Source organism: Manacus vitellinus, unplaced genomic scaffold, assembly GCF_001715985.3.
Source record: "Manacus vitellinus isolate BGI_N305 unplaced genomic scaffold, ASM171598v3 scaffold_5_pilon, whole genome shotgun sequence".
Classification (NCBI taxonomy): Eukaryota; Metazoa; Chordata; class Aves; order Passeriformes; family Pipridae; genus Manacus; species Manacus vitellinus.
The window spans coordinates 327847-354042 of NW_021940682.1; the positions used below are offsets into that span (position 1 = coordinate 327847).

The 26196-nt window shown below is 40.2% G+C and overlaps 1 protein-coding gene across 9 annotated transcripts in view; it reads left to right on the top strand.

The window, feature by feature from the left end:
- The window catches only part of CALD1 (caldesmon 1), a 196852-nt gene that overhangs the window by 144524 nt on the left and 26132 nt on the right, over positions 1–26196 (top strand). For 7 of the 9 annotated variants that reach the window (XM_018080460.3, XM_018080463.3, XM_018080462.3 and 4 more), the window contains 3 exons: positions 19943–20089; positions 21815–22757; positions 23417–23500. In XM_018080460.3, the coding sequence (XP_017935949.1) occupies positions 19943–20089; positions 21815–22757; positions 23417–23500 (1174 nt within the window). The remainder of the gene's footprint in view (positions 1–19942; positions 20090–21814; positions 22758–23416; positions 23501–26196) is intronic. The other 2 variants (XM_018080466.2, XM_018080467.1) reach the window with 2 other exon arrangements.

Here is a 26196-nt window from a genome sequence, read left to right on the forward strand (position 1 = left end):
CATGGCTTGAATCCTTAATTTCTGAAAGCCTTTTTACATTACTGAGGTAAAATAAGAAGGACATAATATAACCAAAGACCAGATGTTATCCTGTAGTGAGGCTGATTGTCTCTGTTTTAAAAGCTAAGAATCCCAGTCATGCTCTGGAAATGACTCTTCCTCAACAGTGGCAAGTCTACCATGGTCCAAGAAATAGGCACTTTTGTACAATGTCCTGTCTGTTTGTGAGCTGCAATGTTTATATCCAACAGTTGGAATGGTCATTTTGATGCAAATGTGTTTATGTGTGTGTGGGCCCACAGATTTATGTTGAACACTGTAGTAACAATGCTCCATCTATATGAGCATTCTTGATGTATTAGTTGTTGCCACCTGAATGAAATACATGTTGCTGGATTTAGGAACTTTCCTCCTAATGGATCAGAAGAAATTTACTGGAAGAAATGGAACATTTTTGAGTGGGACTGTATTTGGTGGAAGAAACATTAGACAGAGACAGACAAGATGTTTCTCAGGAAACATCTGAGATTTTGCAGCCTTCTTGCCTCAGTGAAAGACGTTTTTCTTTTTTCAGCACAACCAAAACACTGGGTCAGGAGCATAAAGCTGGAGTAATCTGTGTGGAGTTTTGGGCGTCCACCTAAGTCATGACTTTGAGAATCAAATGTCTAAGGTTTTGTCAGAGAACAAGCGACTCTGGGGAGTTTCATGAAAACTCCGAGCTGAATTTTTCCACCCTGTTTAAGCCAGGAACTTGAAGCTCTGTGGATCCCAATGCCTGAAATGAACTGTGAGAATTGTTTCTGATGAAAGGTAAATTTAGTAAAACCAAGAAAATTTAGGGGAGTTTTGGGCAGAACTGTTTCTGAGCAGTTCAGAGCAGAACTGGTAGCTTTGTCTAAATGAAAACAGTAGGAAATACTTTTGTTAATTAATTTTTTTTACACTTTCTAAACAAGAAATTACTGAGGTGCACCATTGAAATATTTTTTTAAATAAAATATTCTAATCTTTTGTAGAATATTTTGATTGAAATTGGCCTACATTTTAAAGAAAAAATTTAAAAGAAAAAAACCTTAAATGAAGGATTTGCTTTCTTGTTTCAGGCAGAAGTAAAATAAAACAGCCCTGAACATTTTCCATAGCACTTCACTCTGACAAGAGTTTTTGCTTCTGCTTCAACAAAACCAGAGAATTTGTTGTTAGAGCAGATCTTAAATTCAGATAGCTCCTCCACAGCCTCACTGTTGGCATAGGTGTTCAACTAGTGTCAGATAGGGGTGATAGAACTTCATCCTGCTTCTTCATATCCCCGTCTTTCCCTCTCTTGACTAACCTCCACCCTGTTCCCAATTCCAAGTAAAACAAGAAAAGTCAAAAAAAAAATAAGGGAAATTCTCAAATGCAGTCTTGGTTTTTCTGTCCATACATAAAGCAGATGCACTAAACTACATAATCAAATGTTTAAAAATTCATCCAAGAAAAACACTTCCCTCAGTTGTTGAAATAATTGAAATATGGAGACTTTACTCACTGTAAATTTTCTTTCCTTCCGTATTTTATTTTATAAAAGAAAACATTAAAAAAACTAAGCTTGCTTTGCACTATTTTCATGTACTGACATTTGATTTATATTTTGAGATGTGTAAGCTCTTAAGTGTAGCAAAACAACTTCAGTAAACTGAAGTCTCCTTGACTTCAGGAAGGCAGTTTACATTTATAAGTAGCTGCCAAGTTTATAATTATATATCTCTGTAATGTTTGCCTTGGTACATTTATCCATTCCAATTTTAATTCTCCGTTTCATAAAATCTATGATCAAATTTTGGAGCCCAAACTAAGCTGATGTCGTCCCTTTTAATTTAGGACTCAGCCCTTTTATTCTCCTTCTCTGCTTTGCTTTTATTAGTTGCTTTCTTTTTGTGCTGATGTGCAGCACATATTGTTAAAGCCACTTATTAGAGCCAGGATTTTACAGCATGGAAACTGTCCTAATAAGGGGAAAAAAAATAGCCTTTTATTGGTGAGGTAAGAGAAGCCAGGCAGTGGATAATTTTTCTGCTGATTGAGAAGGATAAGGTGTGGTTTGGCAGACATCACATTGGTTTGGCATTTGATGACATGTTTCCTCTTTTCTGCAGTTCAAATCCTTTGCAGAGTTGTCAGTCAGGGAAGGCTTCCCCCATGCTCCCCTTTGCCTCTCCCTGCCCTCTTCCTTTGCTTTTTCACAAGTGTTCAGCATTGCTGTGAAATCTCACTCTGACTCTCAAAACTGGATGTGGTAATGAGACATTTTTGCAAGTTTAACAGTGCCATACTGTAGTTACCCTTTTGGGGAACAGCAAGCACATTGGACTACAGTTTTCCATGAGCATTGTTCTACATGTAAAGAGTCAGAAAAATTGCACTTTAGTCCAAGGCATTGCAATGCAATTTGTCTTTTCTCGAAAACCCATTATTGAAGCTAAATTCTATCAACGAGGTTTAGTTGATGCTTTAAATCTGGGTGTTTGTGTGTTTTTTTTTTTAATCTGTTTTTCTTTCCAATTGCTTTGAATGCACGTATTGAATTCCAGAGATGAGCAGCACATCCCAGGCTTAAATACAGGCTTCAGATCTGAAGTCAATGTAGTTCTATGGCTTTTAAAATGAGTTATGATGAGCAAAGTTTCAAGTGAGGGCAGAAGCTGGTATTTCAGTTTTTTCATTCCTGGTCTCTGTCTCTTGGTAACTGAAATACAAAGCCAAGTATTGGCTCTACTTAAATTCACTTTGTGCTGCACCAGGAGGCCAAAAGTGATGTGCAGTGGCTGCTCCCTTCCTACCTCGTGCTCTGGTGTATTTCTTTGATTGTAAGAGGAATAGTGGTTAACCTGGTCACTAAATACATAGTTTTCTCTGTTTGCTTATTTTCTTCTGAGTATTGTAAGTTTGCTTGTGTCGTTTGTAAAGCAGTTTTTTTCCTTCCCCCCCACCACAGTGGTTCCAGAGTATGTATCCTATCATTGCTGAGGTTAGCTTACTGTAGGGAAAGGATATGAAAGACAAGTGGATGATGATAATAAAGCAGAAAAGAAAAATAAACAGCATTAGTTGTTGGATGTACCAGTTCACATTAAACAAAACATACAGATGCACCATTAGGAATGGGCTACTCCCAAAATCTTACTGCATAACCAGGGTTTTTTTGCTTGATGCCTGTTTGTATTGAGACTCTTCTTCCTCAAAGTTAGAATTTCTCTTGAAGATCAGGGACTTGGCTAACTTTGTTGTCCTCTTTTTTTAATTTCCATCCAGCACTTTTTCATATACCTTGACTAAGCAACTGTGAGAAATATTCACATGACAAAAATTTCCTATGAGCAAGACTGACTCCAGCAGAACCTGGCATACCAACTGGAGAGGATTAACTTTGTGCAAGAAATTTGACTCTTTTTCAGGTTGCTTTCAATCTACTTTTTACTTCTGTTTAGGAGGATCTGGTCCTGCTGGTTCTCAAGCTAAATGTTGCTGCATTAGTGAACAAAAAAAAAAGATGGTTCTTGTTCCAGACTGCTTAAAACCTTATTGAGAAAATATCTCCTAACTGGTGTACCATGCACTTCAAAAATTTGAGAAAGCAGGAAGCAGTCCGTGTGCACTTGTTTTCCTTCTCACGATTCTCTAAGAAATGTGGAGGCCTGTCCTAGAGGTGTGTCCTTGAGACCAATGCACTTGTTGCTATAGGATGTAAGATTTGGGATTCTGTTTTGTTTGTCGCAGCCAAATTGCCCACAGGGTTTTTTTAACCATAAAATATGTTACATGTTTCTGATCAGGAGGTTTTTGGCTTGCCAAATTCTGTCTGCAGTATGTTCAGCACTGGAGTTGCTTCGATGTAATTGCAGAAGTACCTTCTAGCATTGTAATTGTTGCTGTCCTGTCACATTCCTTACTACAGGATTTTGTTGTTTGTGGGTTTTTATTGGGTTGTTTGCTTTTTTGTTTGGTGGTGGTTTTTTCTTTTTTGTTGTTTTTTTTTGTTTGTTTGTTTTTTTTAAGTGGAGTTTGTAACTGAGCAGTTGGGTCATGACATGAGTGAGCCTCACAAGCTCAGTACACTGTAGGTTTCAGCATCCACAAATTATGTGTACCATCATCACACACTGACATGGTCATGGTAGAACCTTTCTAGTCTCTTTGTTCATTTTCAGGTTGTTCCTGGTACAGCTTCTGTGAGCTACAGCAGCATTCCCCATTACCATGTGTTTTCTTTACTCTTTCTATTACTTTTCCCTTTCAGTTCTCCCTCGATAGCACCTTACATGACTATTTTGCAAAGTCCAGATGAAATGTGTTCCAACCATTCTGTATTCTCTTGCATACTTTAAAAGAAGCACCCCATTTGTGTGTGTTTCATGTTACACTCATCTTTCCTCTGTGAAGCATGAGATTTTTAGGATTGCACTTCTCCCACAAGAGGGAAATCACTGGCATGTACTCTGGGTGTTGTGCATCTTGGCCTTAGTCATCTGCCTCCTCCTGGAGCTGGAGGATCATCACAGACATCATGTCAGCAGTTTTCTTTCACAGGATTTCCAAAAGCCCCAAAGCCTAATTAGCAGGGGCCACAGCTGTTTCCAAAAGCAGCTAAACTTTTACTTCAGTTAGAAAGATCCAGCCTGAGGACTAATTTTCTTCTAGTTCCTCTGTTAAATTTGCCATAAAGGCAAAGCAGTTCTCTGCAAACGTAGCTTTTACTCAAGTCTTACCAACCTGTTAAAAAACTCTCTTTAACACTGTAGCAATGCTATCTTGGGATTCCCACTAGTCCCACTTGCAGCACATTCATTAGCAATAATTTGCAGCCCATCCAGTTAAGAAGAAATATTCCTGCCTTGTGCATATCTGAGAGCTGCATTTGGTCCTTTGTCATTTTGAGATAACCCTGGGGTTAATTCCTTACTCGATTTCCTGGATTCTTCTCTCTCTTTCAAACTTATTCAACACTCTCTGAAGTGATTTGGTAGGAGACAGTGTGTCCCATCCAGTCCTATGCTTATTGCCCCTGAACTTAGGAAGGTGAATGCTCTAAACCTATGAAAAGATGTTTGTTTCTGCTACATTCTATGTGTGCTATTTGTTTCTTGTGGTGTTCTGCCTTGGCAGTCATGCCAGTGTATTTTCTTTCCCTCAGAAGGACATGGTTATCCTTTTCACAAGATTCTAGCAAGCAGAGATTTTGCTGTTTAGGGCCTTGTCCCTGGTTTTTTGGTCCCTTCTAGCACTTTTCAAGATGCATGACATCATTTCAGTGAGAACCTGAGTCCTGCAAAGGCTGGTAGTATTACAAGGGTAGGCAATAGGGAGGTTTAAGCTTGGGAGAACTTAAGGCACAGGGCTCACAGGTGTGGAGGAAGAAGATAAAGACAGCCATTAAAATGCCATTGGGTGAAGAGTGATGGGGGCTGCCTGGAACATGAGAAGAAATTGGAGAAGGCACTGGAAGAGGTTCTGGGGAGCTGAAATAGAGGAGAAAACCATTTAAAAGTTTCCTGTGTAATGTCACAAAGCAGGTAGTGGGGCCTTAGCTGGAGCTTCTCAAATATTTGTTAAATTTGTGGTAGTATTTTGAGCAAACTTGGGACAAATGTACAGAAAAAACTGTTTGTATATGCTTATAGCTATGCACTAACACTGACAGTCTGTCTCATGCTCACCTTGAGCTGGCAGAAGCACATGTAAGTAGATCCAAGAGCACCTCATTGGCAGTGGATTGCTAATGTTTCAGTTATTCCTGCCTTCGTTACACCAGTTGGTCTTACAACACTGTATTGGTGTAGGTAATGCTGGTTGTGCTGGCCATCCAGAAATGCATGATTGTTTTCACTGAGCATTTCTGTGTGTTAGTCAGATGAGCACTGGACCACAAGGGATTTTGAGCATCTCATGCACCTGTAGCACAAGAGGGGCTAAATGAAGTCTTCTAAATCCCTTATTTAGCAACTTTCAGCATGTTAGCTTGCATTAAGAGCAGTCTTAACTTATTTTTGCAATATAGAATATTGCTGATCCCTTTTTTTACCTCTTAGCTGCTAAAACTATCTTCTTCAGACAGTTGATTACCATATTCTTGTTTACTCAGTAACCTCAATCAGTTGAATTTTGGTAACAGGTTGGACCACACTCTTTGTGAGCAGGAATTGAAATTGTCTTATGTTTGTCCTAATTCTTTATTGTGCCAAATATTCTTCAATTTACGTTGCCAAATCCTTGCTTTCCAAACGTTGCATTTTCACAAAATATCAAATCTATATTAGATGTAGATATATCTACATCCATTATCTATATTGGATGTAGATTTGCTACCCAGTGCCTGCTTTTTGACCCCTCCCAGTACCTTTCAGAATGCATAACTTAAATTCAGTGAGAACTTTCATAAAAGACTATATTGAATTGCTTCTCCCTCACAATGGGCTTGGTGTGTGTATATGAATAGTTGATATGGATTGCTGGGAAGAGGATACTTGGATGAACAGTAGCATGTTTGGATCAAGTCTGTTCTGTGGTGGTGTTGTTTGCTGTGCAAATGTCTTGTTTTAGCAGTCTCAGTGACTCTCTAAAATGTTGTCTTGTGGTCCAGGTGAGACAGGAAAAGTTTTGACTTTGAATCAAGATGAAGTCTTGCAAGAGCCAGTGTTGGAAGGGTTGGATGACGTTCATGTCAGTCCTATCTGCACTGTGGAACTGAGGAGGGTGCAGTGAGAGCTGTGCTGCACAGAAACCTTCCCATGTGATCACTCCTACAGTTTCTGTAGGACTGAAACTTCTCTGGTGCAGAGCTGGTGTTTTCTCACTCAATCACCTTTTGGGAGTGCTACCTCACCAAGCTGGCTTTCTGCACCTCTTGAAGCTGGAGAAGCAGATGGGTTTGACAGCAAGCTAACTCCTTGTTTCCCAGTGGTAGAGTTAGGACCCTGCACCACATTTCCCATATTTTCAGGCATTTAAGTGTATCTGAGTTCACAGCCCAGTGCCTCAAAAGGTGCCAGGCTGTGCTGAGCCATGCTGACCCCTGTGTAAAGCCCAAGGTGCTTTTGCAGTGGCACAGCCAGCCAGATCCCCTGGGCTAAACTTGCTTTTCACCCTCACTTTTCACCCATTTCCCAGCAGGCACACCTCTTTTTTTTTTAAAATATAAACTACTGGTTTGGTAATATCAAGCAACAGAAAGTATTACGTAGAGGAGAGGCAGGCTATCACTTGCTCAGAGAGAGCTCAGAGGAGCATGTCTCTTTGTTCAGTATGATAGCAAAAGACATCCCAGGATAATCAATTCTGCCAGTGGCTTTCACGTGCTTTCAAGTGCAGGGATGGGAGTCAGCACAGTGTAGCCATTAGAGATGGGAGTGAGTGGAAGGAGTCCATGTACCTATATATCCCTTTGGAAGTTGCTGGAAGAGCTTCTGGTAGCTTCAACAGGTTTTGGAACAGGTTTGAAGTCGTGCAGCCAAAATGCAGTAGTGCAACCTTATCTGCATGGTTTAGGCTAAAAGCAGTATATTTGTCTATGTTCTGGTTTTGCATTCCATAAAGTGGCATTATAGTGGTAACAATACCCACCACAGGGGAGTCAGAAAGGGTTGCAAGGATTACTTAACATTTGTAAAACACGTTGAGATATTTTGAGGGAAAGAATTTAGCCAGTGCCAAGAACTAATGTGACAATGAGTGGAAAATGTCTGTTGTTCTGCATTCTCTTCTGTAATGTAGCATATGATACTGGAAGCCCTGGCTTAAACATGTTTACCATTCGATTACCTTTTCTGTGAAAATGTCAGCTGAATCTTTTGGAAGGCTTTGCTTCTCGGTGATGGAAACTTGTCAGCAGTTGTCTCCTCTCACATTTGGAATTAGACTCTTTTTGCCTGCACGTGTGGTCTGTTTCCATCAGCTGTATTGCTTTCTTATCACAGCAGCTCTTTGCTGTCCTCCCCACTTTGGTGCCCACCTGTATAAAACATTTTGCAACAGCTATTACAGACTGGTTTCCTGCTTGGAACTGCTATTCCAGAATGAAACTGGAATTAACAACGAGCCAAAAGGTGGGAAGTACTGAACTGTTTTTTTTTTTTGGAGGGGACTTTTGGGTACAGGATTATTTTTTAGTTGTTTTTGTGTTCTTTTGTTGTTCTACCCATACACATGTATCCTTTAATAAAGGGCTGTTATTTTTTCCTTTCTCCATACTTCCTCAGTTGGAGCCTCTTAATTTCGGATTTACAATTGCTTGGAGGGAGGAGCTTGGTCTTCCTCATAACTCATCCTCCTCAGCAAAACACTTCAGTCTCATTAAACTGAGACAAAAACACGCTGAATATTGCAGAAAAGCCCCTCACCCCTCCACTGTATCTCCACAGGGCAATTTCTCTGTGTTGGATGCCTTATGCCTCCAACAGCTGCCTCTATCCCATTGGAAGTCCCCAGAGTGGGGGCACTCCTAGGGCAAGCAAATTGTTATTTTCTTCTCTTTCCTAGTTTTTGTCTGAGTATTTTCTGTGAATAACTTATAACTTGTAGACAATTTGTTAGTGAATCTTTGAAATGGAAGAGTTAGTTTGTTGGATGCCAGAGTTCTGTGAAAAGGTTTGTTTTTTCCTGCTCTTTAAAGAACAGTGGCCTTTAGGTTTGTGTTTGCAGTGTGATTAATCAGCTCTCATGAGCTCAGTCAGCTTTCCACAGACTATTTCCAATACTGAGTTTGGTAGGTTCTTACAACTTCTCTGGAGTAAGAATCACAGTGAAGCAATAGGAGAGGAGCAAGCACATCTAAGGGAAAACTAACTGAAAGGATAAAGCTGGGGCATTTTATTGTGTTTATGTGGGTGTGGTTACAATGGCTGCATTTCAAACTTCCAGCTGTTTAATTTGCACAGTGCTATTATACCATGTTTGCAAATTGTTGTAACATTAGTGTGCTGTTCAAAGTGCTGTACTCAGCCTTGCATTATCTGTATGGACTTGTTTTATGGAAGGGTTTTTTACCTTTCATGAAGGTGAAAGACACATCAGGATTAGCTTTTGGAGGGATGCATGGATTAGGGATGCCCCTAACCCTGCTAGCAAATCACAGGATCTGCACTCCTAATTCCTCTGCTGTCTCACTGAAGATATCTCCTAATCACCTTGGCTGTTGACAGCAGGTTTCTTAAACACCTGAGAAAGAGACAGATGCTTGTCCATGTTAAAAGTGAACAGCCATGAATTTCCCTTGAAACAAAATCTGCATCTGCACCTGCACAGCATCCATGAGTTGTATGCATGGGGAATCAGTATCAGAAAACTTTGAGACATCTGATTTTCATTAATATTTTCCCCCACTCGCCATATATTGTAGCACTGAATGTATTGGCAGTGTCATATCCCTTGTCAAGTGGTTTATTTCATTTAGCACAAGGGTTCACAGTGCACTGTTTTGATCCATGTTCTGCTCTAACATCTCATCTCTTTCCTGTTTGTGGCATTTATTTCAGTGTTTAACCTCCTGTAGTATGTTAAGGCTATGTCCTCCTAGTGCATATTTTGTGTTGGGAAGAGTGGATAAAAAAAGATTATTCCATGATTATCTGAATGATTATCTGGTAAAATTATTTTTACAGACTCCCTGTGTGCAAATGCACACCTTGAATTTTGTTCATCTGCACAGTCTTTCCTGTATTTCTGAAAGCTTCAACAGACATCCTCAGGGATCTTTCTGGCTCTAAGCAATAGTAATTTTGTTACAATATCTAATCCCCGGGGAAAAGACAGAGAAGTTTTGATGCTTCACAGAGGCCAGGCTAATGCTAACACCTATACCTTCGATGAATCAAGCAATAAAAATAGCAGGTTCTGACTGTTTGTGGGTGTTTTAGATCACAGAACACTTCAGGAAGGGCCGAAGTTACTGAGTGATGTGTAACTGGGTAATCACAACCTGCTATCTTACACTTTCCATTATGTCAGTCACGGTGGGTTTCAGTTTTCCAGGCCCTGGACAGCCATGTAAACCTGGCTGGATGTTGATGACAGAGCCACCTGCCCAGTCCTGATGCTTTTGCTGTCCTTGCTATTCCCTGATAGATCCCTTTCCCTCTTCCCTGTCCTCTTAGTATTTCTCCATCAACCTTTCTGCATTCACCAGCTCATGCTCTGCAAGGGTGGAGGCTCCTCACCCATTGCTGCTGTCTGTCTCTCCTCTCTCTCTGTCCACAGCCTAGGGAGATGTCTTGTTTCAGACCCCTTCCTACAACCCCAGTCTCTGTTTGATTCCTGCTTCCACATTCCTCCTTCCTGCCCCACTGTTTTCCTCTCCCACTTTTGTTCAAATCCATTATGAATTTCAGAGACTGAGGCTTTGGTTATGGAGCCATATCCACAACCTACATTCTGATCTGCACAGTGGCATTCAGACAAAATAACTCCTTTCAAGATGGGTTCAGCACTAATGGTGGGTGTTGTCCTTGATATCAATCAGTCTTGTGCCATGAACTTTCTTCTCTTCGACATTTTCCCACTGTAGAATCCTGTCCCCTGGTTCCTCATTACACCCCACAAAGCCTGGCAGGCAAGTAAAGAAAATGCAGGAGTGTAAAAGGAGATTCAGCTCAGAAATTTGTCATTTTTGAAAACCAAAGTCATTTTTCACCTCAAATTTTACTAATTTCTTGTTTTGTCAGGGTGGATGGTGAATAGATGTATGCTGGGAGTTGATTGTGAGTAGATTGGGCATGGTGATGGAGGATTAGGTTGTGTGATTGAGATTGGTTTGGATGTTAATATTTCATCTCTCAAATCAGTGATTCTCTGAGTTAACTTTTTCAGTGTTTGTCCTTTTATGATATTCAGTGAAGCAAATATGTGTTGAAATTAATGAAGGTTCCTGTGTATGAGACCTGTCCTCATGGTCCTGTACTTCCTTTTAAAACACAGTGCTCTTAAAATGCAGCAATCCTATTAATCTTTGTGGAGGGAATGAAGTGTAAACACTGGTTTGTCAAGGGGCTCTCTGTTTCCTAGAGTTCTTCATTAAAGAAGCCTTCCAAGAGGGTAACCAGCATGAAAGTAGATAAGCAGATGAGCTTGAAGGCTGGGTTTCCAGGTTAGCAATACATACATGATTTATTATAATTCAGTTTGTGCTTTCCTGAAATCATCGATTTGTTCTTGTTTGCTGATTTGTGAGGGTGCAGCAAACTGCTTTGGAATAAAAAAAAAACCCACTAGAAATAATAATTTAAAAAAAAAAAAATGGAAACTATATTTTTTTCCCAAAACTTTACCTGCCACAGTTACTGGACTAAACTGCACATTGAGCAGAGAAGAGTAAGAAGCCAGTTTTCCTCCCATTCAGTCTCCTTGCTTTTATCTCTGTAGTGAAACCTTGATAAAATATCCGTTGTTTCTCCCATTGCTGTAACTATGCAAGGGTGGAGGTGATCTGTAGGCTGAACATCATGTTTTGTAAGTCTGGTTTTAGCTCACCTGGCTGAGGTGGTGCACTCACTTCCTGAGGACAACACAATTTCCCCTCCAGCCTCTGGTGGAAAAAAATATATCACATGTGATGGGAGTTTTTAAATAGAAACAACTGTTTCTCATATTCATTGCCAAGAATACATATCTATTATATATGCATGCATATAAAAATATTTAGAGAAAAATTACTTTTGGGCCATGAGAAAATCCTGTGCTCTTGTTCAGATTCCTCTTCATAAGGCTGCAGGGTTCCTTCTGTGCTTTTGCTCCAGATTCTTTACAGGTTTTGTGATGGAGTGCCCATCCCTGCCTCTACTCACCTCAGTATTGTAGTTTATTGACATGAGGATTTAGGATAAAGAGATGGCCCCATAAAAAAGTCCTCATGCCTGCCTTCCCTCTTGTGCCTTCATTTAAAGATCTCTGATAGATGATGGCATGAATTTTGTGTGAGTTAAAATGATAATTGGAGGAAATACAGAAATTTGGAGCTTGAGCATGACACATTGGAGACATCAGTTTGCCTAAAGATGCCTGTAAATAAATGTAGGTTTAATTCCTCAAATCTTTTGCATGTTTTCTATGAAGACCACAGTTCTCAATATGAAGGGGAGATTTTTTACTTTAAATGTCTGTCTTTATTTTTAATTCCTTTTATCTTTATTAAATCTCTCAGTCATGTCAGTTGGAGTTTTATTTGCATTGAAATATAAAAGAGGAAGAGTTAGATCTTAATTTTGCATGCATTCAGTAAGCTAGCAGTTTGAGGTATTAAAGTGCCTTGAAAGCCACATTGAATACAGCAACCCAAAACCACAACAAAGAAAACTTCTTATTTGAGTTTGTAGAAATTGTGGATTGTATATTCTGGGGCATATCCTGTAAGACCTTACTTGTGCCTCAGCTAGGCAAAATGCCCATTATTCTCAAGTCATATGCCTGAAATATTACTGAGGGAGGAGGTTGTGGCATAAGTTATTTTGGATTTTATATGCAATAAAGCACTAGAGACTGGAGGTGGTGGTAGCAAGCAATTTGCTATGGAGTCAACAAGTACCACACCAACCACAGTGGTAAGCACACTGGTTGGGGTTTGCTCCCACTTTTTTACATTTGAAAAAGCAAGCTTGTTTTCTGTGCTTTTTTGCCTGTTTGTCATCTGCCAGGGAAATAGAGTTCTGGGTGAATTCCACCAAGCTTCAACGAGGTAAAAAAGTACCAGTTATCAGCTAGAAGGCACTTGGCTAATTCTTGTTTTCTACTCAGTTCCTGTCTTTTTTCTGTGTGTGAAACTTCTAAATTAAAATGGGATAAATATACTGCTCTGATCATTGCCAGGTCAATGCCACGTCTATTGTGGATGAAGTAAAACTGCAGAGCATTACAGACTACACATGAGAGAATTATGTGCTTTTCCCTGGTATGTTTCCAAAAAGTACTTTTATCTAAATATAATATATGTTGGAGGCAAATTAGACATTGTTTCAGTAGCTGAAGTTTTTTACCCTTTGCGTTAGCGGCCCTGAGTGCGATTGGTGCTGAAGTACTCAGAGGCAATTTTCCAGAGTTATTTGAATGTGGTTGGAGGATCTGCTTGCATTTCATATTATGAAACAGATGATCAATTTTCAGCCATGAGGAAAGAAGCAAAAAATAACGTGCATTAGTCATTCTGCGTTTGTGCAGAATGATGCCGTGATGTTACCAACGGGCTCTAAGTACAAAGCCCAGGTTTTAGGGCTTGAATCTAAACCCAAAGGAACTGGGTTGTTATAAGCAGAAAACTGGGAAAAAAAAAATAAAAAGAAAGAAAAAAGAGACAGGGCATTGGAAATATTGGGCATCTATGAAACTGAATTTTTTACTTTCAACAGAAACCAGTAATTTGGGAAGGCAGGATCTGTCCCAGAGGCTTCAGTGTCATCCCTAGAAATGCAATAAAATGCCTGGATGCTTTTCATATTGATTATTTAGTAGTCACCAAGGATTTTTGTTGTCAGTATGGAGTCCTTTTTCCTTGTGGTTATTAGCTTGCATGTCACCTTTCATACTTCATTCTTTGAGGTGGATTGTTTCCACCTTAGTTCTTTAGAATCACATTGTTAAATGGATGAGTATACCTACTCTTTCCTTGCCTGTGAAAAAACCTAAATGTCAAAAACATCAAAAGAAAACATAAAAAAGAATGTATACAGACTGGACCTCTCAGAAGACATTTTCTTTCCCACACTTACTGTTTTTTTCATGTCTCCCAACCAAACCCTTAGCCCAAGTAAATAATCTAAAGATCTTCCTCAGCTGAAACAAAACAAACAAACAAAAAGTTGTTAAAATGCACATTTTTTTAGCCTTTAGTTTTTAGATCAAAGTTTAAGATAGAAGAAATGCTTCTAAAGGTACGGTAAGAAATTAAGGATGCCAGGTCTGACAGAAAAATGTTCTTCTGCTAACCTTTTGAATAAGTGGTTACCCATCAGAAAAAAAATTGTAATCCTTGAACTCTTTGGACCTAAGATAAAGAAGAAAGTATATTAGAAACACACAGTATGAAAACGAGGTGAATGAGTACACAGTACACTGAAAGGTGAGCAGTCACTTCATTTTTGCAAGACAACTACGTGGATATCTGGATTATTCATCCAGTCAGGAGTACAGGCTGTGCAGCTCTGGAGAATGTGTGGATCAAAAGACTAAAAATATTTGTGAGACAGAGATGAATTGTGAGCAAAATGAGAAGCATATACCTTTGGGTAAATGTAAGGCTGCAGTGTTTAAGTCCAGCAGGTGCCACCATATAATCTAGTCTAACTTTCCATACCCAAGCGTTAAAGGAATTTCACCAAATGAGCCCCCAAGTTGGTATTTTTTGGTAGTATAACTTCCAAAAGGGCATCCATCTTAATGTGGAGATGCAAGAGATGGATGTTCCATCGTTTCTTCTACATATAATTACCCTCACTGAGAAGGATATGTGCTTAATTTCCAGTTTTAATTTGTCTGGGTTTAATTTCCAGCCATCGGTTAATTTTATCCATTTGGCTCTCCTGCATTCAATGTGAAAAAAGTTGTGCATGTCAAATTGAGAAATATGTGAAAAATACGGGTGTTAATATCAGCATTCATGCACAACATTGGACTGAGAACTGTGGTGGGATGTCTGCATGTCTCCAGCAAAATCCCCTGTTTTCACTCACTGCATCTTTTTGAAACATGAGCATTTTGGACTGAGATTCTGCTCGTTCCCTCATAAAAATGAATCCTCCTGAGCAGGTCTGAGCAGAAGGCTGTCAGTTCTCCTTGAATTATGGAGGAATGATTAGAGAAAAGAGTTTTGCCCATAACTGCCCCCCCACCATTCACCATATTTTTAGATATGACTCGAATGAAATGCAGCTGACGTTGACACGCAAAGCTTGAAAGAGGAACAACCCTCTGGAAGTGTGTGCATTTGTTATGGGTTTTTTTTAGGTGAAGATTGATCAGTTGTTTATATCCACATTTTGAAGCGTGCCTATCATAACACAAATTAAATGAACAATAAAAAGATTAAAGGCATATGTAATAATAAATAAAACGGGCCTGAATATCAACAGTGACACAAAGAGCACTCCCCAGTGTGTATTATTACAAAGTCCATCCTCACCCCACCCATCCTTTCAGGAAGAGCCTGGGTAAATAGAAAAGCTTTCTAAGAGCACAAAAGGCAAACAAATGCACATTTATAGGTTGAGTCTGGCAATTAAATTTATCATTGAGGACATTTTACTGGCATCTTCCATCTGACATAAATTTAGAAATACGCAAGTCAACAAATATAATTTCAATTGCTGTGGTCTTAGGTGATGAAGGGTGAAGGTCTTAGCAGTAGGTGAGGTTGCAAGTGGAGGTGCAGCAGTCTGGTACAGGATGAATGATCTCATTTCTTGGGGTGGACCACAGAGAAAACTATTCTGTAATACATGTAAGGACTTCCAGATAACAAAGTTGTGTGGAAAAGAGCTAGCTGAAGAGGTACAGTTGCATCTAATTGAGGTACAAGTTGTGAGGACACTGCTAAGAATGCAAGGTGGTTTTGTGGGCAAGAGAAAGGGAAAACAGACATTTGATTTGAGTGAACCATAGAGGAAATAAGAGGTAGATATGAGCTGTCTCTTTAAGTTAAAAATCCTAAAGGCTTTTGTTCTGTTTGGAATTTTTTCGCATATTTCTGACACTCCTGAAATGGAGTCCAAGTTCAGATTCACAGCAATTCTTTCTCCCTGCCTCCTTGAATGGAGTTGTGTGATCCAGCTCAAATTAGACAGGTTTTTCCTACTCCTGTGAAAAATTTAAAAAAGTTTAGATTCATCAGGTTTAGCTCTGAGGGCCCTCACTGAGGGCAGATAGGGCTACAAATTATAAAGTTTCTCTTTAATCAGAATACAAACTGTTTAGAAGAGGGACCAGATTTTGCCCTATCTTTATAAATTTTCTGCTGTAGCAAACCCCTGAGCTTGATGGGAAATTTCAACGCTGTCATAATTCAGGCAATAATAATAATGTAGTAGTACCGGGCAAGGAACTCTAAAACCAAAGTGCCTTAGATAATATTTGAACCGATTTGAGGTTTCAAGTGGAAACCAGTTGAAGCTGGCTTGTATGAAATGGTTTCAGCCCCATAATCATCCTAGCTATTACGAAGTTTCTTGATGGGCTACAACTTCATGTAAATTCAGTGTTTGGTGTAAAATACAGAGTGCTGAATCTCTCTGAAGAAGGTCTGAGGCAGATGGCCACATCACCTGTATTCCCAATCCAGCAGTTATTTTCCACTCAAGGCTGTAGAGTTCCCCCATTCAGTCTGAGTGCAACATTTTTAGACTCACTCAACTGGGAGATTTGTTGTTGACTTCAGCAGGTTTGGGATTTCAGTCCTGGAGGTACAAATTTGTTCTACCCACTTAGTAGGGCAGACCATCTGTTCTTACTTGTTATCACTACCCAGAGTGGTGGGAACTGTCCTCTCACATGGATGAGATGCTCAGTCTCCCGTACAGGAGTTGTGCAATATGGGAAGGATGACAGACTCAGCACTGTAGCTTTGCTAGAACAACTTACCAATAATGCACAGAGGTTACACAGCTTTTTCTCTTGTCAGAAACACAGAGAAAGATAACAAGAGAAGTAGCCAATTTTTTTCTCTATTACTTGACTGAGATCACGTTATCTTTGATAACAAGGTGTAGGATGGTTTCCAAGTGATCATCTTTTCATCTGAATATTTAATAAGAGCTTTTGTGCATCAGAAGGCTTGGCATACCTCTTTGAGGTCATGCTGTGTTGTGGTCTCATTGCCTGAGATAGCTGGAACAACTAATTATAGAGAGATACTTGCCTGCAAAGACTTTGAACAGTTATATGGAAGGTGATAAATGGATATAAATTTAGTTTAATTCAGTTGCCCTGTGTGTACGTGTGTGCTGGGCAGCAAGGCTGCTCTCCAAGAGTGGAGAAACAACACAGGCCAGCATGGATCATCAGATTTCCATCTGTCTGATACATGGAGTTAAAATCTTGGAGTCACATTTTTTATTATTTGTTTACTCTTGGTCTAAAAAATGTCAAAAGATGTAGGCAAGTGAAAGATAAGCTTTGAAGAACTCCCAGATTGATTTTGGTTGTGAGGGGTAGCCAGGGAGAGCTCTAGCAGTGGGAGGGTGAGGGTCAGTGTTTCTATTCCCAGTGGAGGACGCATGAATTCATGTGTCAGCCCATGGTTTAATTTCTATGTGAAATTACTTTGACACCCTAGGCTATGTTGACAGCTGAGGAAAAGAGAGCCAGTCAAGTTAGGGTGAACAAACTCAGTGTGTGAGGATTGAGTAAATGAGATGAACACTAGTTGGAAGAGTGTATTTCTCGTGAGCAGAAATGGCATTTACCTAACTTGCACCATCTTTCCTATGACTGAATTTCTCATGGAAAGTCAATGGCAGTTAGGGTAACTATGCTGAATCGTTTCAGTTTACCCATGCTGTGGTCATTAACCCATCAATTAACATAGCCAGCCTGAACCTGTATTTTCAGCCTGCTCTACTGTCAGTCTGTTGTGGCTAGTCACGTCCACTCCAGAAAAACCTTTATCTCAGAGGGAAGCAGAACAGCCTGTGAAAGTACAATCTGGGGAGCAGTTTTAACGTAATTGTGAAGAAAACATGAAACAAATCTCTAAAATAATTGCAATTAGTTTTTCATATGACTGTTTTCACGTTCGTGTGTATATTGTATGCATCCATCCTGCTGAACAGAAATTAATATTTAAGGTGATTCTAATGGATGGAGCCCATACCTAGTGTACTTGCTCACTAGTAGGAAACCACTACTTGCAGCAGTAACCACTACTTACTGCAGTAAGGCTGTGGATATACTTAAAAGCATAAAAAAGTGGATATACTTAAAAGCAGATTGAGAGAGATTGTCAGTGTTCTTAACAGATGATCTATGTGATAAGTGTCCAAGGACAGGAAATGCATGTCTGTTTAACGGGTACTATTTTGTGGGAATTTTTTGCCTAGGCTATTTTTATTTTTTTTTTAGTTTGCTGAGCAACTGGTGATTTTAAAAAGACATTTTAAGGAGGCTTTTGATAGCAGTTGTTCTTGCTGTGTAGGAGTGTTCTGTGTGGGTACAGAGAGTGGGATAAACTACTTCATCCTCACGTGGTCTCACTGCAAGGACAAATGCTGAGCCATAGGCACTGGGAATCGACTCAGTCATGGCCATTATCCAGCTGCCACAGGCTAAGAGCAGTATGCCCTCTCCTGTGCCCTTACATTTGGACTTCAGAGCTAAAAAGACCATAGCCTTCCTGCAGCCAGAATATCTTGTTAATGAATAGGCTGTCTGTCATCAGTTTGCTAATGCAGTTTTGTTCCAGAGAGTCTCTCTCTTCTGCAAATTAAAGACCTCATTGGTTTTTGATTGTATTCACGTGCTTTCTGTTCTAGAATTAAATGAAATGTTGATCCTCCTTTAAATTGTTTACAAATGGCAGGAAGTGTTTTTCCTTACCTTCCCTGCATCACCTCTAGTGCTTTTAATTTGTCTGCTTCCTTTCTTCCTTGTCCCTGCACTGTGATCCTTCATCACCAGGCTGCTTGTGGTTTTCACGCTTCTTAAGAGGATTTGTTTCTGTAAAGAAAAGTTTGCAAGCTCTTGAGACAGACCATGAAAGTAGCAAATCAAATTCTGTGGTGCAATTAGGATGAAAATGCTTTTCTAGGTCTGGCAAGGGCCTCAACCATGTTTTACATTTTAAAATCTCAACGCAAAATTTGGGTAATTGAGTCCCTGCTGAACCTATACTTTTGCCTTATTTTCAGCAAAGGAGAAAAGCAGTATCAGAATAAGGTTAGAGGAGAGGATTGGGCCCAAAGCGTCTCACTGATAGCTAAATCAAAATGTTTTATTTGCTTTTAATGTTAAAATATTCCTTGCAATGCTTGGTTTTACTTGATGCAGAATATTATTTTTTCTCCGTGTGCATGGCTGTGCAGCTAACTTGAATGTGTGGCTATATAATAAGGATGACTTCTTAACCATGACATATCAGACCACTGCTAGAAGCAAAGTAAATTAATGTCCTGACTGTGTCTGGCACGTGTTAACTTCCTATTTCACTTTCCCTGCACAAAAAGACAAGAGGAACGCAGGCACTCTCCCTTTATCTCACACAGTAATAGTGCACTTCAGCAAAGATTTGAACGGGCCACAGGATTATTAGGATTGTAAGGTCTTGCTCTCCTTTTCAAGTAGAATGAAACTAAACTAAAAATGATGGGTTAGATGAATACAATGAGTTCTCAGCTGTAGGCTTTCATCACCGCATCAGTCTTATATGATTTGGTCTGACAGGGCTCTGGGCTCACCAAAATTTTGTGGGTATCAGATGTTTGGCACTCAGAACCAACCACTGAGAGCTGTTGTCATGCTTGTGTCTCCCTGATTTCATGTCCTTAAAATTTAGAATATTGTCACCATTTTTAGCACATGAGATTTGGAGGAGACTAATGAAAAGCTGCTTGGCTAAGTCCAGTTTCAGTTGTGTGGTTCTGAACGACAGTCTGCTCAAATGCTGCTGTGAGCACTCCAGCAGGATCATGGTGCAAGCTAGCAGGATGTTTGCTCAGCCACAGAGCTGGGGGTTTATGGTCTCGGGGTTTTCTAGGAGCAAACTGACAGTGTGGTGTGGCTGCCACCTTCACTATGATTATTTTGTCGAGTCCACTTTTGACAAACAAAAGAAAACCAACCTTTGAAACGCTGCATCTCAAACTTCACAACGTATTTTCTAAGCAGCCACTGTAACCATGCTTGCTGTGCTCTGGAAAACTTCTTTTTTTGTAATTCTTCTGTGTCCTATATGCTATAGCAACTTCATTTCCCTATCCCTAATGCTCTACTGTAGGCTGTCCTACCAGAGAAATGACGACGACGACGAAGAAGCCGCCAGAGAACGTCGCCGACGGGCTCGACAGGAGAGGCTGCGGCAAAAGGAAGAAGGAGATCTGTCAGGAGAAGTCACGGAGAAATCAGAAGTTAATGCCCAAAACAGGTAAATGGCATTTACTGTTGTTTGCTGACAAGTCAGTGGTAATTTTTATTCAGAGCAGAGAAGTATTTTGAAAAGCTCTGCTTTGGTACTTAAATTTTAAGCACCCGGTTTGGCCATCCTTATTCTGAAGAAGGACCTAACACTGTGAGGATTGCCCCTGGCTGTGTCTACACAGTAGAGTGGGAGGATTACTGACTCTGGGCTTGAGACCATGCTCATAACCCATATCCAGCATGTCCTCAAGGCTGTCCTTGGGGTGATTCAGCTGGGGCTCATGGAGGCTGTCAGATTCTCTCAGGCACGACTGCATCTGGCCTCACAAACCACCATATTTTTGTCCTGCTAATAGAGGTCAGGGCATTGTGGGGCCAAGGCACGTGGGATTGGCGGGCACCCAGGCCTCAAGCTGCAGCTGAAACATGCCTGTAAGGTGCTAAATGTGAGCTGCAGACCACAGCAGTTGTCTGGCACTGTGAGTGTCATACAACTACAAACAGCAGAAAAGTTTATGGAATGAAGTGACACTTAGAATCATAGAATCATCAAGGTTGGAAGAGATCTTTAAGATCATCAAGTCCAATTGTCAGCTCAGCAGTACCACTGTAACTCCTAAACCACTAAACCATATCATTCATATCACCACCTACTTTTCACAAGCTGAGTGGCCAGAGCTGACCTTCCTGTCTGTCCATAACTTGTTTAGTTTCACACAGTCTCAAATAATATACTCAGATTTCCAGTGGCCATAACACAATTGGCAGAAGAAACCAGAAATAAACATTAGGATATCAAGGTAATAGATCCTGAGCGCAAGTAACATTCTATTAAAGACAAAGAGAATGGGTATAGATAGGAAGACAGCAGCATTTCTGATTATAGATTATAATCTTTTTCCACAACAGAGGAAAGGAAAGAAGAACAAACTAGAAAGAGGGAAGAAACCTGCACACACGAGTATTAAACAGCTGAATTTTAAAGGAGTCAAGAAAACCTCCAGGGACTGAGAGTGAAGTCCATTCCTGATATCTACAGCTGTTGAATAGCATATCTTAAATTAGGTGCTGTGCTCTGATCTCTAATAGTGTATTGTCCCTCTACAGACAATCACAACCTCACAGCACATTAATTGCTGGACTATCCCTTTAGGGACTGTGTCTGTGAATGCTGTTGTGGGACAGGAATAACTTCTTTTTGCTAGAGAAGCTCTGAAGTCAGGAAGTATCTTGCTTGTGTAGAATCTTCAAAAATTTTGCCTAGGATGAAGACTATGCATAAGGCACATATAACTCAGGCCAAGCTGAAGGAAGCACCTAAAGCAAGCTAAGGTCTTCCAAGTATTCTGCTGCAGGATGCAGAGGGGGAGGGTGAATTTTTCAGGGCAGTTCAGAGTGCAGCTCTACAAGTGCCAGCGACCATTCCAGTGCCTACCAAAGTCATTAAGGCTCCTTAGAACTTCAGTGGCTCTTGGAGCTGTCTCGGAAGGGAACCATTCCAGGCTCTGATATTGTGAAACATCGCATTCCTATGGATGTAGAAATGCCAAAATTAATCCCCGGAACCACTTTGCTAATTTTTGAAGTATGTAGCTTGTTTGAAGTTGTGTCTTCAAACCGTGGAATGATGTTACAGTAACCTTTTTTTTTTTTTCTGGAAACAGTGAAGTGTATATGTTGTTAGAAAGGTTTTTGTTTTTTCTTTTAACGCAAAACTGTCACTTTTATGTAGTGTGGCAGGAGAGGAAAGCAAGCGTTCTACAGATGATGAAGCTGCACTGTTGGAGAGACTGGCAAGACGGGAGGAGAGACGTCAAAAACGTCTACAGGAAGCCCTGGAACGTCAGAAGGAGTTTGACCCCACAATCACAGATGGGAGCTTGTCACTGCCCAGCAGGAGAGAAGTAAACAATGTGGAAGAAAACGAGACCACGGGGAAAGAGGAAAAGGCTGAAACACGCGGAGGACACTGTGAGACTGAGGAAACAGAAACAGTTACCAAATCATATCAGAGGAACAACTGGAGGCAAGACGGGGAAGAGCAAAAGAAAGAAGAAAAAGACAAGGAGGAGGTACAGGAGGATAAAACAAAGGAGGTCCCTGTAGAGGAAAATCAGATAGACGTGACAGCAGAAAAACCCACAGATAAAGAAGGAGTAGAAACAAAAAGTCTAGTTACAAATGCAGAGGAACACAAAGCAGAGAATGATGCAAATGTGCCAGAAGGGACGCCAAGTCTAACTGACACAGTAGATAAAGAGAAGCTTAGGGATGAGGACAAGGCTGAGGAAGAAAGGAAGGAAGCAGAAGAAAGGGAGAGGTTAAAAGCAGAGGAAGAAAAGAGGGCAGCTGAGGAAAAACAGAAAGCAGAGGAAGAAAAGAGGGCAGCTGAGGAAAGAGCTAAGGCAGAAGAAGAGAAGAGGGCAGCTGAGGAAAGAGCTAAGGCAGAAGAAGAGAAGAGGGCAGCTGAGGAGAGGGCTAAGGCAGAAGAAGAGAAGAGGGCAGCTGAGGAGAGGGCTAAAGCAGAAGAAGAGAAGAGGGCAGCTGAGGAAAGAGCTAGGTTAGAAGCAGAGAAATTAAAGGAAAAACAAAAGATGGAAGAACAGAAAATACAGGATAAGCAGGTAAAAGATAAGAAAGCGCAAGAGGAAAAACCCCAAGCAGTAAGAAAACAGGTACAGTAAACATTTTGCACCAAACTAAGACACCTGTTGTTTGTGAGAAATGTAATGCAAGAAAAAAAAGATTGATTTGGAATTTCCTCACAGATCTATTCCTGCACTGAAATGACTAATACTTGTGCTCTCACTCTCTCTTTTTAAACTTAAAGCTCTCTCTGCTTACCAATAATTCAGTGCACAACATGCCTGACCTCACTCTGCCACTCAAAGAAAACCTTGCATGTTCAGACCTCTGCATGTTTTTTTGCTACCTTTTTTTCTCAGCTGCTACAAACTGCCCAGTGTGGTGACACACATGAGGTGGAGGCAAATACAGCTCGGCACAAAATATTGTGAGCACCTGGTAAAGCTGTGCGAGGAATGTTGTGTGTTAAATGCAACCACAAGAGAGGGCTCTCTGCTGAGACGTGTGAGCATGACACCACACGAGGGAGAAAGGCCCAGATGTGGGAAATGGGAGAGGGTTGAGAGGGTGGGGGATTTGGAGAGGGTGAAGGGAGCACAGTGGCACACGCAGATGTGGGCACAGCAGCGTGTGATGGAGCTGTGGCTGCACCCAGGATTGGTACACGAGCACAGTGGAGAAACAAAAGTGCAAAGAGATGTGATGTTTTCGCATTAAAAAAGTTGTTATTGAAAACCCAAAAACGAAGGAGGAAGAAAAGGAGGTTAGAGCTGAAGCTAAAAGGGAAAAGTTACCAGAAGAGAAGCTCCAACCTACCTCCAGAAAAGATCAGGTAACTCATAAACCATTGGTTCAAACGTGGTAGGGAAACTTGAGATAAGAAAACAAGTAAGACATCTATAACCAAAAGTTTCTTCTTCAGCAAAGTGCTTAGGCATGTGCTTCAGTTCAAGAATGTGTGTAATCCTGCTGAAATAAATAGGGATGAAACTACTTACTTAAGTGCTTAAAATTAAGTTAATGCTTAAATATTTTGTTCTTTTGGGGCTTTAGAACCAATTCCTGTTTGTCTTAAAACAAATATTTCAGGAAACTCAGTTTGGTCAATTATACAGGGATGTTTTGCACCCTAGGGATGAATTTTTCAGGACAGTATCAACTAATCATCCTTCCTTGGTTTCCTCTCACTTTACTGTGAACTTTTTCCCTATGAATGAAACCTACTCTTACAATAATAATATAATAATAATCATCTAGGCCTTTGGCCGCCCGCCTTAACTAATGATTTCCTCCAAAACTGCAATACCCTGTTATATAAACAGCATACCCAAGATTCTTCTTTTGTTTTAAAGAGCAAACCTACAAAATTCACTGCATTGCATTCCTACTGTAAACACAGGAGCTGGTGCCATGATGTTTTACTGTATGGTAAGTAAATAAGATTTGGGGACCATTTACTCTTCAGGTTGCAGCTGGACACAGGGAGCCACATTCGGTGCTGTGTAAGCAACTGTGGTTTTGGTTCAGTGCAGCAGGTCTTAAAATACCCCCCATTCTAATTAGACATTGAGAATGGTCAGGGCCTTAGAGGCTTGGACTCACTTGGGTTTAAAGGGAGGCCCACCCCAAAGATCTAGTAACAGGCAGTTTGCTGTTCACCCAGCTGCACGGGAGCATTGAAGTTGAAGAGGGTCAGCTCCAGTCCTTAGGTGGCACATCAATTCAGAACATGCTGGAGATGCTTAGCTCACCCTCAGAGAGTGAGGAAGGCAAATCACGTTATAAGATTTTATGTCCAGTTGCCTGGCTTGATTATCCAAGGTGTGTTTTGAGTAAGTTTCATATGAGATGGAAAAGACGAATGAAGTGATGGAGATGGTTAGAAGAAAGGTTCCTGGTGAATCAGGAGAGACATTGGCAATACTAGAATAAATTACTCTTGTAAGGGGAAGTGTTAAATGAGACCTAATGGAGATCTTCAGAAGAGTGCACTAGAAAAAGTAGACAACCACTTTAAATTAACCCAATTTAGAGGTAAGAGTTGCACAAAAAAAATAAGAAATGGATTACATTAAGAGTTCAAAAACAGAATCATCTTTCAATATTCATTTATGTCTTTGAATATTACAAGTAAATGTAAAAAGGAGACTGTAACTGAACACAAACTTTGATTTTGGAGGGGAAATCAAGACATGGTTGTCCTGCTTGTGTTTATGTGGAGCTCGGTTAACCCTCACTAGAGCTCTTGTCATGCTTTTAAACCCTACCCACTGGCTAGATTATTCCAGGAAATTGGTAAGACTTCTAAAAATTACTTGTGATTTTAATGTTTCCATCTTTGGATGCTCAAACTGAGACAATGTAATAGAATCCCATTTTTAGTGCAATGCTGAATAGCCATCCAGTGAAAGGTAAATCTTTTGCAAGTGTATCTATCATGCTGAGCATTCAAAGTGTTTTGAAAATCTTGGTTGTTGCTTCCTGGCTTGTGAAGAAAAATTGACAAATTTGGGCTCCAAACCAAGGCAAGATCAGGCTCCCATTTCCACTCCTTCCCCCCTTTCAAGGACACACAAATTCAATGAGATCTATTTCTGAGCATACATGCAGTTAAGAGGACAGCAGTGTTCCATGAACAAGATCCTGAAGCAATACAGTCTATCTGCATAATAAGATTTTGCTTTTGCAGTCATGTTCTTTCTTAATGTGATCAAAACCTGGCCCTTGAAATTCAGGTTTTGGTCAAATTGGCAAGCAAAATTTGTCTCATTTTCTGCACTGTTGCACAATTTTTGCTTCTTAAAAGTGACCTGAAAAGTTCATAAGAAAAAGCTTTCTCATGATGTGAGACTCCTGGTATTTCCTGCTTCCAGTTTGTGCTGCAACAGTTGCTTTTCCCATGGTATTTGGGTGTAGTAGTTGGCTCTACATGGAAGCTCTAGACCCAGATGCCCACAGCTTTTAACTCACCAAATAATTGAGCTGAAATAAGGAATCAAATTTGGCAGATGCCCCAAACCTCAGTAACAGATTCACCTCGGTTTGAAGGTGTTCAAACTCAAGATTTAGAAATCTCAGCTCTCAAATAGTAGCATAAAACTCTAACTGAAAAGAAGCAGTGTAGAGAAAGATTAAAATATAAATACATTAAGCTGGAAATTCACTAAACATGCCTTTGGTCATATTCTATATTGATATCAAGACTTGTGAGAGCATGTGAACTGTTTCAATTGAGGTAATATCACGTCTGCTCCAAGTGGGGTCAGTGTAGTCATTTTTACTGAATTCAGCAGAATCTGAATTAGTTTGTAATTTAGGGAAGCAGTGAGACAAGGGAAAGAATTTTTTCTGTTGCCTGCCTTTGGAATAGGATGCAACAGTTCCTTCTTCTCTGCTAATCAATCTCTATTTTGGCATTAAAATTAGTAGGAGAAGGATTGGGCCCAAAAGCTGAGAAATGTTTCTGTAATATCCTGTTTTAATATCTTTTTGAATAAAGAGACCAAGCTGTGTTAATGGTTTTCTCAA